The sequence below is a fragment of the Mobula hypostoma genome, chromosome 9 (assembly GCF_963921235.1).
Source record: "Mobula hypostoma chromosome 9, sMobHyp1.1, whole genome shotgun sequence".
Lineage (NCBI taxonomy): Eukaryota > Metazoa > Chordata > Chondrichthyes > Myliobatiformes > Myliobatidae > Mobula > Mobula hypostoma.
Window position 1 is genome coordinate 36,646,615 of NC_086105.1, and position 16,632 is coordinate 36,663,246.

The following is a 16,632-nucleotide window of genomic DNA, read 5'->3' on the forward strand; positions in this document are numbered from 1 at the left end:
AGTTGATTTTTCCAGCCGCTAATTCTTCCTATATTCTCCATGCATCATGCACAAAATTGTGGCCTCACTCTAGAAGCAACATAAACCAGTTAATATCTAAAATTCTTTTATTTTAAAAGTAAATTTAGCTACTATTTTGTGAGTTAAATTCACCTTCAAGCCTGACTTAAAATTTCAAGAATAGTAAACGTTGTATTCGAAGTTGTAAGTTACTTGGATCAATATTTTAAATAATGTTCTCATTGTCTGAAATCAATTTTTTGTCTGTAATGTATTGAATATCATTGCAAAAAGCTGAAAGCATTTTATTGTCCTGATGAAGCGTCACGGTCCAAAACATCAACTGTACTCTTTTCTATAGGTGCTGCCTGGCTCTGCAGATTTTCTCTTGTTTGTTATTGTTACGACAATGTGCTTGTTGTTCTTAAAGCTTTTTTTTAACTTTCAATTTTTGAAAATTGGAACATTTGAAAATATATTTCAATATTTTTTCTTTTAAACTTAGAAGTTGTGTGACATGGATTGGGAATATTTAGGGAATCGTGGATAATGCATCATCTTCTCTTTGCCTAATATTGTTTTACACAATTCTATTAAATGCAACATCTGGTTTTCATTTTGATTGAAAATTTAATTAACAGTATACAATGTTGAACTATGTTTTCTTCTTTAGACTAATGAGTGTTGTACTGCCAGACAGTGTCAACTGGAATGGTCGACACACAGATCCACTCTAATCCATTAACACCAATTGAAAATGACTCTGGGAGTCCCTTGGCTGGAGAATTGGAACAGGAAATGGAGAAAGTGCAGAACATTTCACAGTCTACAGAGGACAACAGTTCAGAGGCCTTCTGTGCTGATGAGAATCTAACTTCAGGAAATGGTCCAGGATCAAATGAGACTCCACAAGGTAGGTGTTTACTTCAATTATTATTTTTTAGTTAATTGGGAGCTGGTCCATATTATTTGTCAGTGATACCAAATTGTATGTTCAAAATAAGGGAGCTGCAATTAGGCAAATTCGATGCTGCTGGCATTTGAATTTTTAGACGAATATTAACCCTAAAATCATCAATCAGAATTTTATGCCTGTTGGGATGCAGATTGTCCACTGTTACTTTGCTACCAATATACAGATTTTTGATAGTTACTGCTGAATTGATATTCCAATTCCTGCCCACTCAATATGCAGTTCACTTTCAAGTGCTTCTAGCTTTTTTTATTAACTTAATTTCTATTCGCTGGTTATTGATGTTACAGCTATTGGAAGCATGCTCTTAATTACAAGCTTTTCTTGATTTTGGCAGTTTCTCAAATATCTTTCTTTCTTAAGGAGAATATCTCAATTTCATCGTGTCTTATCCATGCAGTTGTAAATGGTTCCTCTGATTTCCCTTCCTTTGATATGGTGTTATAAGCTGCTTTTGCCTTGTGTTACATCGTATGATAATGCCACTTATTTTCTATCCCCTGAGTGATGCGGTATCTGAACTGATGGCCATGACCCTGAAATTAAATGAAAATACATGACTTCGTTATCATTACTGTCTTGCAGTAATTGTACTGCCTTGTCTGGCTATGCTTTATGGATACATGAAGTTTTTTTAAAAACACGTCTACGATGGAAAGACATGGAGCCAAGCATGACTGCACTATCTGTAACTTTAAATCAGATATCAGTGTGGGTTGAGAGGGAAGTAGAAGGAGGTATAGGTAAGAATGTGCCTTGTTTTAAGAAGACAATGCCTCAACAGCAGGCTTCTCAATAATGACCTATGCTTTTCCAACTGAGGAATGGTTAGGATATATAGATTTAACTGTCCTTGTCTGGTTAACACCTGCTGTTTCCTATTGTATGCCATCATACTGGAAGAGTGATAGAAATGATGAGTTGGTGATATGGCTGGCGTGTTTGAATAACTGCCACCATGTGCAAGTTCAAGGATAGGCAGCTGGCAGTTTGCTTACTGTGGATGCAGTGTTAAGTAGTGGAAGGGTTGGATTTTTTGAAGGAATTGAAGGACAAAAAGAGGAGGCAAACTGGACAGATTGATAGAGATTTTTGGTCATTTGAGTGTTTAGGATGTGGTTTAGTGTTTAATGGTTTTGATCTAATTATATGGTATGTGAAGGTCCTCTGACTAACTGACCATTTGCGTGAAGTCATGAACTTCTTGAGGCATTACAACAGATATTCAGTGGTTAATTTCTGACATTGACCATGGGGCTGTCAGCTCTCACTGCCTTATCTGAAGGTTTAAAATACCTTACCAGCTTTTTATCTCTTCCACCAATTTCCCAAGTGCTTGGTCTATTAACATGGGAGCTATCCTGCCATTTTGTAACATTCTTCACTCCATGTCAGATTCACTTGTAATAGGATTGCCAGTATCTATTTCAACCATGTGCTTCTTGCTTTCAAACAAGCCTAATGCAGTATTGGCCAGGTTCAGGTGGAGAGAACCACTCTTTATATTGAACAGTTGCACTGTTACGCATTGTAATACCTACTAATGTTTTCATGGGCTTTTGAATCTTGCCCTTGGTGTTTAGAGTCTAACACTATGGTTTTGGTAATGTTATTGCCTCCATTGTCCTGGAAGCTCAATGGAACTCAATAAAGAGTAATTGCTAGCTGAACATTAGTATTATTCAAGAAATAGTGAATCATCTGGGTCACCACTTAAAAGGGAAGTGGTGAAAATAGTGGATGTTCTTGAAAAAGAAGAGACAGACTGAATGTTTCCAGTTATGAGATGAACAAAACTAGAGGTCATCAATACAGTTGCAAAGAAAAAGTAGAGAATCCCAGAAGCAACTATCTTATCAGAGAATTTGAGTTCACTTCACATAGTGCATTAAAGGGGTAGCTAGATAGATACTTGAAGAAGGTACTTGAAGATTATGTTGATTTTGGAGGGCAGAAGGAATAGGTATTAGAAGATGATGAGGATCAGTGGATTGAGATTTAAGAGAGGATGGATACTTAGCTGAGGGGGCTGACAGTGCATGGATTAAGAACTGGTAGCAGAAGGGTTGAACAGTGGGTTAGTTCCTGGAGTTAGAGAGATAAGGAGTGAATCAGAACTTAGGGATTGAGACATGGCTGGGGGATAGATCAATAGTGAAAAGAGGCCTGAAAGGTGATCAAAAATTACAGGAGGGATTAGCGTGATTGATATTAGGAGAAATTGATAGTGTTGTAGAAGATGGTTGAAGCAAGAGCAAGATGTACTGTAGGTGCTAAGGATCAGAAACAGGATCCAGACTTGGATAAACAGTGGAAAGGTAGGAATGTCAGGATAAGAAGGATCAAGGCCTGAGGATAGGGTTCAGAGAGAAATGATACTTTGTGGGGGTGGTGTTTGGGAGATGATCCAGATTTACAAGAGTGGGCCATTGTTAGAGAATTTGGATGATTGGTGGTTCTTTATAAGTTCTCATAATACAATTTGAAAGAAAACTGTTAAGTAGGGTGGGGTTATCACTCTGTGGTATCTGGCAATGGCCCAGACAGGGTCAGATCTTTAAACTAAATGCTTGATTGTTTGAAGCCCCATTAATCATGTGGCTTATGCTTATGCTAGAGATTTCAGAATCACATGAAAATTTGAAATTACTTGCAGATCGCCTTTGGTTGTTATGTAATAGCATGACAGGCACATAGCAGGTCTACAAGAATTTTTGACGTACTGTTTGCTGCTGATTGCAAAAATAATGTTTGCTAAATAATCAAAGTCTAGGCACAATTCCTTTAGATTCTAGAGTAGTCTTTGTGGATTGGAAGTAAAAGAGCAGTTCTGCAATTCAAGAAAAAGTGAAAGAAGGTAAAATTTCAGGTTGGTTAGCCAGAAGGCAGCAATAGGGAAAATGAGAGAGTCTATTATTAACAGCATATTGTTAGCCAGATTCAAAATGGTTTAAGAAAAAGACTATGTTTTAAATTTTATTCAGCTTTTTTGAAGATGTAATCTTGAAGTCTTTTTGGATTTTCTGAAGCATGCAATGTTAATAGGATACTAGAGAGAGGATTGATGAGAGTGGTGTGGTGATCAAATATTTGAGTTATCCTAAACATATCAATGGTGAAGTAGGTGTGGCAGTATAAATTTCTGCATGATAAAGGGTTTAATTTTATAATAAATCATTGGAAATTTGGACTTAAGAAATAATATGGATTGAGGACTGATGAATGAGCAGAAAATAGATTACTGAGTAACTTGGGAAATACCACAGTGGTTAATGTTTGAGCCTCAGATGTTTATAATTTATATATCTACATGTAAATAAAAGAGATGGGTATCATATTCATGTTAGCTGGCAATGAAGGCACAGAGAGAAGGTAAAATAGCAGGTAAATGCAACAAAGATATAAGAAGGTATTTAGGCTTTGGATCAGATTGGACACCATAGTAGCACATAGAATATAAAATAGGAAAGTATGTAATTATGCACTTGGCTAAATGGCTGGATGAAGTAGAATTGATTTTGTTCAAATAGAGAGGTAAATGTTGGTGTGCATTAGGACTTGGAGATTTTCTTGCTCAAGAAACAGAAAGTTACAACAAACAAAATGCTAGAACAGGGATTCCAAACTTGGGGTCCAACAACCCCTGTTAATGGTAGAGGTCCACCAATCCCTCGGTTAATGGTAGGGGTCCATGGCATAAAAAAAGATCGGGAACTCCTTTGGGTCAGACTCGGAAGGATGTTTTAGGTTAAGAACCTACATTTGGACTGAAAGATAGAGGGAGATAGCCGGTATGAAAAGCTGAATAGATAAATCTGGCTGTTATTGGGATCAAGTTGCAATAGGCCAAGGTGGTAAAGAATGATGTGCTGTAGGCATAAATTGATGGGGTTATAGATGAGGACCAGGGAATTTCAGTCCCTGTTCTGTCAGGGGGAGATGGTGTAAGGACAAAATTGCAGGAAATAGAGAAGTGCTTGAGCGCGCCATCAATAACAGTGGCAGAGGGGGTAAGGAAGTTCCATTTTCTGGAAAAAAAAGACAACACAGATGTCGTGGACTGGAAGACTTCATCTAGAAACTCATGCCACTCAGGGATTTGTGCTCATATTATTTTGTTACTGTTTGTGCTGGATTGTACCCATATGTGCTGTATGTGACTACAGCATGTGTACTGTTTAACACCTTGGCCCCGGGGGAATGATGTTTCGTTTAGCTGTATATGTGTGTAGGGTTGAATGACAATGAACTTGAACTTGAAAACAGGTGCAGCAGAAATGGAGTAATTGAGAAAAGGAATGGCATCCTTGCAAGTGAAAGGTTGAGAGGAGTTAATCTAGGTAACAGTAGGAGTCAGTGGGTTTGTAGTAGATGTCAGTGGATAGTCTACCTTTTGAGATGAAGTTAATGAAGTTCCACACAGGTGCAGCAAACACCAACAATTCACTTGTCAACGTAGTGGAGAAAGAGTTGGGGAGTGGTACTGGAAAGGTTGGGAACATGGAATCTCCATGTAGCCAACAGAAATGCAGGCATAGCTGAGGCCAATGCAAGGCTACACCTTTGATTTGGAGAAAGTAGAAAGAGTCAGGTTGACTTCTGCCAGGCAGAGGAAAGTGTTAATTGAGGGGAACTGGTTAGATCTGGTGTCTATAGAAAGTTTCAATGCCTGCACTACAGACAATTGTTAACACATTTGGTACATTAACCTTTATTGTATGGGTGTTAGAGAATAAGAATAATTAATTATATAGAGCAAAGGTGAAACTATACTTGGAGCAGTATAGACACTTTTGGTCCCCTTACTAATAAAGAATACAGCGGACTTGATTGGTGTGTAGTGAGGGTATTCCTAGGATGACAGAGCAATCTTGCAGAAAGAGATATAATTGATTGGTATTTATGGGAGAATTGATTCCTGAAAATTACACTTTAAAATGAGCAGAACCCATAGAAATGGACAAAATTTTGTATGCTGGATATTTTCTGCCAACTGGAAAGTATAGAATTGCAGGTTATATTCTCAGACAGAGTTGGCCTTTTGTGGTTGTGATGAAGGAAAATAAATGATCATGTAAATATTGTGATAGTAAATTAATGTGAATATTTAATTCTGTTTTCTGTTATACATTTGAAATCTATCAAGGAAAGAGTGCCTGTTGGCACTGGGACTTGTGATGCTTCCTTACCAATGAAAGGCTGCCTTTGCTTCTCTTTCTTCTCTATGGATCTTTCAACATGAACGAGCAATCTTTATCATCTAATTAAGTTTGGCAAGATTGTACAATGGGAATTAATCAAGAAAATGCAGAACCTTTATTATACTAAAATACATACTCCATGTCTTAGAATTCTGTTTGTAGTTCCCTATGAAGATTATTGATTTTGGTGGTTCTTGATCTGTCAAACAGCTTGTTCTTTTGACAAGGTCCCACACAGGAGATTAGTGTGCAAACTTAAAGCACACGGTATTGGGGGTAAGGTATTGGTGTGGGTGGAGAATTGGTTAGCAGACAGGAAGCAAAGAGTGGGAATAAACGGGACCTTTTCAGAATGGCAGGCGGTGACTAGTGGGGTACCGCAAGGCTCAGTGCTGGAACCCCAGTTGTTTACAATATATATTAATGACTTGGATGAGGGAATTAAATGCAGCATCTCCAAGTTTGCGGATGACACGAAGCTGGGTGGCAGTGTTAACTGTGAGGAGGATGCTAAGAGGATGCAGGGTGACTTGGATAGGTTGGGTGAGTGGGCAAATTCATGGCAGATGCAATTTAATGTGGATAAATGTGAAGTTATCCACTTTGGTGGCAAAAATAGGAAAACAGATTATTATCTGAATGGTGGTCGATTAGGAAAAGGGGAGGTGCAACGAGACCTGGGTGTCATTATACACCAGTCATTGAAAGTGGGCATGCAGGTACAGCAGGCGGTGAAAAAGGCGAATGGTATGCTGGCATTTATAGCGAGAGGATTCGAGTACAGGAGCAGGGAGGTACTACTGCAGTTGTACAAGGCCTTGGTGAGACCACACCTGGAGTATTGTGTGCAGTTTTGGTCCCCTAATCTGAGGAAAGACATCCTTGCCATAGAGGGAGTACAAAGAAGGTTCACCAGATTGATTCCTGGGATGGCAGGACTTTCATATGAAGAAAGACTGGATGAACTGGGCTTGTACTCGTTGGAATTTAGAAGATTGAGGGGGAATCTGATTGAAACGTATAAGATCCTAAAGGGATTGGACAGGCTAGATGCAGGAAGATTGTTCCCGATGTTGGGGAAGTCCAGAACGAGGGGCCACAGTTTGAGGATAGAGGGGAAGCCTTTTAGGACCGAGATTAGGAAAAACTTCTTCACACAGAGAGTGGTGAATCTGTGGAATTCTCTGCCACAGGAAACAGTTGAGGCCAGTTCATTGGCTATATTTAAGAGGGAGTTAGATATGGCCCTTGTGGCTACGGGGGTCAGGGGGTATGGAGGGAAGGCTGGGGCGGGGTTCTGAGTTGGAGGATCAGCCATGATCATAATAAATGGCGGTGCAGGCTCGAAGGGCCGAATGGCCTACTCCTGCACCTATTTTCTATGTTTCTATGTTTCTATGTTTCTTTTAGATGTCCTGAAACTAAACAATAGAAACAATGCCCACTCTTCTCCCATATTAAGTACAAACATGTTGTACGATTGGATTCATCCAAATCATAAGCTCTGGTGGTGACAGTAATTTTTTTGCTCTCACTCACTATAGAGTTTCCTTTGCCTGTTGGTGGCCAAGAAGGAGTCACCTTTGAAATGTGTTCTGACCATAGAACTATAAACCTACATCGCAATTGCCTTACCTGAACTGGTGTTTTGTTGCCACCAGATGTGGTTTGTTAATGGTATTTATCTCTGCCTCGGAAGATTGTGGGTTTGCATCCTCTGAGGTCTTCATTAATTAATTCTTATAAAAAGTACATAAATACAGTACTTGTAGTTAACAAATAACACCTCCAACAGTGTCCCCCTTCTCAAGTACAGTATTTGAGAAGGGGGACACTGTTGGAGGTGCTATTTGTTAAATACGATATCACACCAAGAGCCCTTGTCAAGTGAAATTAAAAGATTGCATGGAAGCATTCAAAGACAAGCAGAGGAGTTTTCATTGGTGCTTTAAACAATATTGATGTAACCAATGTCATTAAAAGAGATTTTCTGTTTACTTTCATTTTGCTGTCTGCAGAAGCTTGCTTGAACAGATTGGCTGCCATATTTCTAAAAAATACAACCCTTTTCAAAATTTCAATTAACTACAAAGATCTTAGTTAATTTCTGAAATCATAAAAAGTGATGTATATATACATCCTCCTATCTCTGGATGTCTGGCATTTCGTTATTATTTATTTGAAAGTTTATAATGCAGAGAAATAGTGTTTTCTGTTTTTTTTATCTTTTCATACACAGGCTGACAGTCTCAACAAAATTGGAGAGTGATATTGAAAAGTTTTCTGTTTATAACTGGACTTTTTGCAGAATCATGTTAAGATTCCTTGAGCATAGCAAAATGCAAAATCTTTAAAAGAGAGGATGATGTGGTGGAAATTAATATCACTTCTAAAAGAAAACTACTGTCTTTTTCATTGTATCTCATTATTCTTCCCCTCCGTCACCAGATTTCTAAATGCTCCATGAACTCAAGGTCACTACCTCACTCTTCTTCTTTAGCAATATTTATTTATTTTCTATTGTAACTGTTAGCTATGCCTGCACTGCACTGCTGCTGCAAAACAACAAATTTTGCATCTTACGTCAGTGACAATAAACCTAATTCTAAATCTGATTATACTTGATTCAGCTATGCATTGTGAATGATTGTCAACTATCAAAAAGCACAATATGGATTATAGTATTTTGTATTAGTTTAATTTGGTTTTGATTTCCTGGACTATCATTCTGTTCAATTTCAAGCACCACTGGTTGGATTGTAAAAATAACTAAGTTATTTATTTCAACAAATCTAAATGTTTACTTTTTTTCTCCATCTGCACTCAGATTCTCTTTCTCCAGCTTCTAGTCCATCATCAGTAACCTTACTGGTTACTTCATTAACCCAAGATGAAGCTTCCACCTCTGGGCTCTGCATAGAATGTCGAGTGTGTGGAGACAAGGCTTCTGGCTTTCATTATGGTGTCCATGCCTGTGAGGGTTGTAAGGTTTGTGTGTTATCTCAGTGTTATTTATTGAACAGCTGTAAGGCTTTTTATTGATTTTGTTAAAGTGATGTGAGAATTTATTTTCATCAATGGCCTCTCTAGGTTTTAATTGCTTTGTACTCAATTCTGACAGCAACATTTATTATTTGTTTTGTACACATCATCTATTATGAAAATAAAAGTTGAACAATTTTGACAGTTCCTACAGAAAATGTCTGAATGTATTTTTGAGGTCTGCATATTTCTGTATAATTAGTTTGATTATTAGTTTAGTCTAGATGGTGTAACACTGTTATTTTCGATGCAGTGCCATTCAGTATACATAACTGAAGACACCCCACCTTGCTTGCAATTGCAAAACCTCAAACCCCAATCATGAAGTCCTAACTTTTCATTCTGCAAGATCAGATACAGAGCTATTCCCCAAGACACCATCCCCACTGATGACCATCTTGTATTAATTTCCCACCCATCTATCTGGTCGACAATAACTCTACCTAATCCCTACCTTCCTTGGTCATAATGATTTTTTGATTCTAATAGTAGGAGGCACCTTTTGAGATGAACCACAATCCAATTTACTATCCAATATCATGGCAATGCATCCATAACATGAAGAGTTGCAAGCATATTGCACTACTCTGAGTGCCATTATGGTACCATTCTCCTTTATCTAGGCACCCAAATTCTAACATATATGATTTGCGATAGACTTTCAAATGGTGAGTGCTTATAACGGGTTTTTATTATACTATGGCAGGTTGAATCTGTGGTGAGGAAGGCAAATGTGATGTTAGCATTCATTTCAGATGGACTAGACTATAAAAGCAAGTTTGTAATGTTAAGACTCTATAAAGCCCTGGTAAGGCCTCACTTGGAGTACAGTAAACCATTTTGGACCCCTTATCTCAGAAAGAATGTGCTAAAACTGGAGAAGGTTCAAAGGAGGTTCACAAAAATGATTCCAGTATTGAAAGGCTTGTCATATGAAGAACGTTTGATGGCTCTGGGTGCTGGAATTCAGAAGAATGAGGGGTGACCTAATTGAAACCTATCGAATGGTGAAAGGCCTTGATAGAGTGGACACAGCCTCAGAATAGAGGGGCATCCTTTTAAAATGGAGATGAGGAGGTATTTCTTTAGCCAGAGAGTGGTGAATCTGGAATTCTTTGGCACAGGCAGCTGTGGAGGCCATGTCTTTATGTATATTTAAGGCAAAGGTTGATAGATTTTTGACTGGTCAGGGAATGAAGGGATATTGGGGGAAAGCAAGAGATTGGAGCTGAGAGGGAAAAAGAGCCATGATGAAATGGCAGTGCAGACTCAATGGGCTAGATGGCCTAATTCTGCTCCTAAATCTTATGGTCTCATAGCCTAAGTTTGTTGCAACGAACGAGGCGGACCCAAGCGCAGGACATAGGCACGGAGATTGAGTTAGGATGCAGACACGGGCGTGAGCGTTTAACAGCAAACAGGAGGGAGTGTAGGAAAGCAGGAGGCAGGCAGAAATCTTGACACGGAGCGTAGAAGGGAAAATGGCAGACAGAACTTAGTATGGAGAGATGGAGTTACACAGGTAAACCTCGGTGCTGAAGTAAAACTTAGAATACTTGATAACCGCGGGAGTATTCGAAGCGAGACTTTCCGGTGGCGGTGCTGACTAGGGAGTTGTGGGCGTACTCCATCCAGGATGACGGGTTGTTGGCGGATATGCAGCACAGTACTGCTTCCAAATCCTGGTTTGCTCATTCAGTTTGACCGTTAGTCTGTGGATCGAAACCAGAAGACAGACTTACTGAGGCTCCAAGGGCTTGACAGAAGGATCTCCAGATTTGAGAGATGAATTGGGGGCCCCGGTCAGAAACGATGTCAGAGGGAATTCCATGAAGGCGGAAGATGTGATGGACAAGGAGGTCGGCTGTTTCACGGGCTGTAGAGAGTTTGGGAAGAGCTGTGAAGTGCACGGCCTTGGAGAAGCAGTCCACCACGGTGAGTACAGCAGTGTTACCATGTGAAGGGGGCAGTCCAGTAATGAAATCCAGAGCGATGTGGGACCAAGGGTGGCTCTGGACAGGTAGGGGGATGAAGCAACCCAGCAAGTGGTCAATGGGAGGCTTTTCCGCGGGCACACACAGAACAGGCAGAGACGGAGGAGCGAATGTCACCATCAATGGTGGGCCACCAGAAATGTTGCTTCAGAAGGGACAGAGTTCGATCGATTCCAGGATGGCAGGCGAAACGAGAAATTTGCCCCCACTGGAGAACCTGAGACCGAACAGAGTCAGGCACGAAGAGGCGACTGGGGGGTCTATTGCCTGGGTCAGGTTGAGTCCGTTGGGCCTCTTTGACTATGGATTCAATCTCCCAGGTGAGGGCAGCCGCAGCACAGGATGGTGGAAGGATGGTATCGGGGTTGGGAAGGCCCTCCTCGGAGATGTATTGACCAGAGAGAGCATCTGGCTTCCCGTTCTTGGAACCAGGATGGTCAGTGAGGGTGAATTTGAAATAGCCAAAAAATAATGCCCAACGGGCTTGGCGAGAATTAAGGTATTTTGCGGTTTGGATGTATGCTAGGTTCTTACGGTCCGTCCAGACGATGAATGGATGTTCAGCTTCCTCCAGCCAGTGCCTCCATTCCTCCAAGGTGAGTTTGACGGCCAGCAACTCACGGTTCCCAACATCGTAGTTCCATTTGGCAGGGGATAGACGGCGAGAGAAGAAGGCGCAGGGATGGAGCTTTTGGTCTGTGGCGGAGTGTTGGGAGAGGACCACTCCCATCCCAGAGTCGGAGGTGTCGACTTCCATAATGAATTGACGAGAGGGGTCAGGTTGGACCAGGATGGGAGCGGAGGTGAAATGCCTCTTCAGCTCTGAGAATGCTGAGTCCGCTTCGGGGGTCCAGTGAAAAGGGGTCACAGGAGAGGTGAGTTGAGTAAGGGGCGCTGCAACCCAACTGTGGTCCCTGATGAAGCGACAGTAGAAGTTTGCAAACCCCAGAAATCGCTGGGGTTATTTAAGCCTCGTGGGTTTTGGCCACTCCGCCACCTCCTGGATCTTTTCGGGATCCGTCTTCATTTGCCCGCTCTCAATGATGTACCCCAGGAAACTGACAGAACGGGCATGGAACTTGCACTTGTCCGCCTTAATGAATAGTTTGTTCTCCAAAAGCCTCTGAAGAATCTGACAGACATGGTGGGTGTGTTCCTGAAGACTACGGGAGAAGATTAGGATGTCGTCCAAATAAACAAAAACAAAATGGTTAATAAGGTCCCTAAAGATGTCGTTTACCAGGGCTTGGAAGATGGCAGGGGCATTGGTGAGACCGAATGGCATGACCAGATATTCGAAATGACTGAGGAGGGGTGTTAAAAGCTGCTTTCCATTCATCTCCCTCCCTTATCCTAACCAGGTGATAGGCATTCCACAGGTCCAACTTAGAGAAAATTGTGGCTCCGTGAAGGGGATCGAAAGCAGAGTTAATGAGGTGCAGGGGATACTTATTCTTAATGGTGATGCTGTTCAGGCCACGGTAGTCAATGCAGGGATGCAGTGAGCCATCTTTCTTCCCCACAAAAAAGAAACCTGTGCCTACAGGGGAAGATGAGGGTTGGATAATGCCAGCCGCAAGAGAGTCATTTAGGTAAGCCTCCATTGCTTCCCTTTCTGGTCGGGACAGGTTGTACAGCTGATTGGTGGGTAGAGAGGCTCCGGGAAGAAGGTCAATTGCGCAGTTGTAAGGGCAATGTGGAGGCAGGGAAAGAGCCTGTTGCTTGCTGAACACTTCTCCCAGATCATGATACTCTACTGGAACCTTGGATAAGTCGGAGGGGTTCAGAGGCGGACGAGGTCGCGATGACCTGCACTGGGGAAAGGGCTGATTGTAGACGAGTGGAATGGCAGAACGAATTCCAGCTGACTCTCTTCCCGGTGGACCAGTCGATGTGGGGGTTATGATGGCTTAACCAGGGGTAACCAAGAAGTATAGGGGCTTGAGGAGAGGAAACTACATTGAATCGTATCTGTTCCCAATGGTTTCCAGAGAGAAGGAGAGGCAGGGGTTCTGTGCAGTGTGTGACTCGGCCCAGTAGTCCGGTGCCCGGACTTCCGGGGGGTACTCAATGGCTCCAGCTTGGAAGGCTAAGTTTTCATCCAAAAAGTTTCCCTCTGCGCTGGAGTCCACTAGTGCCAACAGAGGCAGGGACTGTTGGGTGTAACACAAAGTGGCTTGAAGCTGCATCCGGGGTCGGGGTACGGAAGGGAATGTTGTCTGACTCACCAGGGTCCTCCCTGCTACTGGTGAGCCTTTCCTTTTTGGCCGAAGGGGGCAGGTGGCAAGGAAGTGACCGGACTGACCGCAATATAGGCACTCACCCGCTCTCATTCTCTGGAGTCGTTCAGCAGGAGAGAGGCAGTTCCATCCCAGCTGCATGGGTTCCTCTCCTGGGGCGGTGGAAATGAAAGGGCTAGGAGCTACTAGGAGTGCAGAAGGAGGAGAGAGGCTTGTTCCTGCAGGAGGTGGTAGTGAGTGCCGAGGAGTGGCCAAAGGTGGTGGACAACCAGTTCTTCTCTATGGCATTCTCAGAGGTGACTGGCCAACCTGGTGGTTAGGGAGATCAAGGAATCCAGGCTGTCGATGTTGCTCTTGCTGCCAACTCGTCTTTCACCATGTTGCTGAGACCATTCTGAAATACCCCTTGGAGTGCCTCATCGTTCCACACCGAGTCGGCCGCTAACATCCGGAACTCCACGGAATATTCGGCAACACTACGTGAGCCCTGGCGGAGAGTGAGTAGAACCTTGGCGGCGTCTTTACCACGGACAGGGTGATCAAAGATCTTTCTCATTTCCATGATAAAGGTGGTGAAGGAAGAGCAGATATCCAGTTCGTTACCCCAAACAGCTGTGGCCCATGCTAATGCACTTCTCCGCAACAATTCCATGATATAAGCAATCTTTGTCTTATCCGTGGAGTACGTGGACGACTGCTGTTCAAACACCAAGGAGCACTGAAGAAGGAAGGCCCGGCACTTCCCCAAATCCCCAGCGTAGTGCTCCGGTTCAGGTATGTGAGGCTGTCTTGGCTATGCACCATGAATGAGAATTAACTAAAATGAGTTAGCGGTTAATGTTTGCTGTCTGAAGTACTGGATCGACGGGAAGTAAAATTGTTTGTCATAAGATGTTGAAAGCCCATATTTTCCTGCATAGGTGTGTTAGTCACCCTGTTAACTGAGTGGTTTATAGCTTCATTGAGTGCTGCTAGCTGTTTATAGTTGAGCCTGAGAGCTTCTAACTAAATTCATGTTTACATGTTAATCACCTGGGAGAAAGCATATCCCAAAAAAAAAATAATAAATTTACAACTGGCTTTAAAATTGCTTCAACATCCACAGTTTCCTGGTCATTACGAAAAAAGCAGGATCCCACCCCGCCCCCCCCCGGCCAAATTTCACCCTCTGACCTGTGCTCTTTTAAATTCCAAACAAAACAAGAGACATGTTCTTTCCTGGGATATCATTCAGAGGCATTTTCCTTAGAGGCTTCTTGCCAATCAGTGGCGGAAATGTATGACAATATCACAGCAGAACCTGAGCTGCTGGAACAATAATGCTCAGGGCAGAAACAGCAGTTCCAACTGGCAATCTAAGATGGAGTCGTTTTAGTCTTTTAAGGATCAAACATAGGTTTCAGTTTGGAAAAGTGCGTATATTGAGTTCATCTTGTAAACAGCACTACTCTATATGAAAATCAGATTAATGAATACAAACCATCTCTGGGCTGTGAATGCCCAATTTATAGCACCCCTACCTAATAATGAACTTTCATAATATCAAATTCAAATGTCCAATATACATACAGTGCATACGTTTGTTCCTATGAATGGCCAAATTAGTCTTTTCACTTTTTCAAAACTATTTTTGCAATGAGTATGGGTCATTCTGAGAGGGGAGGGTGAGCACGGATGAGGTCCTGCAAAGGGATTTTAAAGAGCTAGGCATAAAGTTATAAAATAAGACTTACAGGTTTTAATCTCAGGATATCTACCTGTATTATGTACTAATGGGATGAGAAATGTATACCAAGTGGCTAAGGAGCTGATGTAGGAGGGAAGGCTTCAGATTTATGGATCATGGGACTCTCTTCCAGGGCAGGAGGTATCTGTACAAACAAGAGGTTTTGTATCTGAACTGGAGAGAAACCAGTAACCTCTCTGGGAGGTTTACTTGTGCTAGTTGGGAGGGCTTAAACTAGAGTGGAAGGGAGATGGCAACTAGAGAAACAGGACAACAGGTGGTAGGGTTGCAAGCAAGAAGCATGTTATGCCAAGTAAGACTGAAAGGAAGCACAGCAATGGGAACACAGTTAATTAACATACTGGGATTGAAGGGTTGAGATGTGTTCATTTCAACACTATGGCTATTATGAATTAGGAGGATGAACCCAGAGCCTGGATCAGTACATGGAATTTTGATATTGTTGCTTTTACAGAGACCTGGTGGCTGAGCAACGGGAATGGCAGTTCAACATTCTTGGGTTTCGTTGTTTTAGAGATGGTGGAGGGGTTACACAACTGATAAGGGAAAATGTTACAGAGGTACCCAAAGAGAACACACAGGGGAGATCAACCACAGAGGCATTTTGGGAGAGCTTTGAAATAAGAAAGGTAGAATTATGATGGTATGATTATACTTTAGGGACCCCCCCCCCCCCGCAATAGCCACAGAGTTGGGGGAACAGATGTGTAGACAGATTATGGAAAGATATAGGGAAAACAACTGTGTCATAGTGAGGGACTTTAACTTCCCCAGTATTGATTGGAACATCCTTAATACATTGTGTTAATAATAATTAATAATGCTTAGATAGGACAGGATTTCTTCAGACCATCCAAGAGGGATCCTTGATGCAGTATGTGGAGAGTCCAAGTAGAGGAGAAAACATTTTGGGTCTGGCTTCGGGAAATGAGTCTGGCTTAGTGACAGGCCTGATAGGGGGGTGAACATTTTGGTAACAATGACCACTGCTCATTAAGTTTTTAAGTTAATTGTGGGTTAGGATAAAATCAGATGTTATGAAAGATATTAAATGGGGAGAAGACAAATTAGAACACGCTAAGGCAGGATCAAGGGGTGTTGATTAGGAGCAAAGGTTGCTGGACCTGACATGTGGGAGTTGGTTGAAGACCAGGATTGCCATGTTTCAGTAAGGTCAGCGATGATAAGGTAAGGGAACCTTTGATGATACAAGAGGTCCTAAATTTAATTAGGAAGGAAAAAGTAGCATATGTAAGGTTTAGAAAGCTAAAATCAGACTGGGCCCTTCTGGAATATAAAAATAGCAGAAAAGTGCTCAAGCAGTTGATTAGGAAGACTAAAGGAGGCCATGAAATGTCCTTGACAAGTAAGATTTTATTAAGAAAAAGAGGAAGGAGTATGTCCACTCAAAGATAAAAGGGGGAATTTGTGCTTG

At 41.8% G+C, this 16,632-nt stretch overlaps 1 protein-coding gene across 5 annotated transcripts in view; it reads left to right on the forward strand.

The window, feature by feature from the left end:
- LOC134351640 (peroxisome proliferator-activated receptor alpha-like) overlaps positions 1–16,632 on the forward strand; it is a 73,342-nt gene that overhangs the window by 21,790 nt on the left and 34,920 nt on the right. For 3 of the 5 annotated variants that reach the window (XM_063058066.1, XM_063058067.1, XM_063058065.1), the window contains 2 exons: positions 674–913; positions 9,002–9,162. In XM_063058066.1, the coding sequence (XP_062914136.1) occupies positions 712–913; positions 9,002–9,162 (363 nt within the window). In that variant the 5' untranslated portion in view covers positions 674–711. The remainder of the gene's footprint in view (positions 1–673; positions 914–9,001; positions 9,163–16,632) is intronic. The other 2 variants (XM_063058068.1, XM_063058069.1) reach the window with 1 other exon arrangement.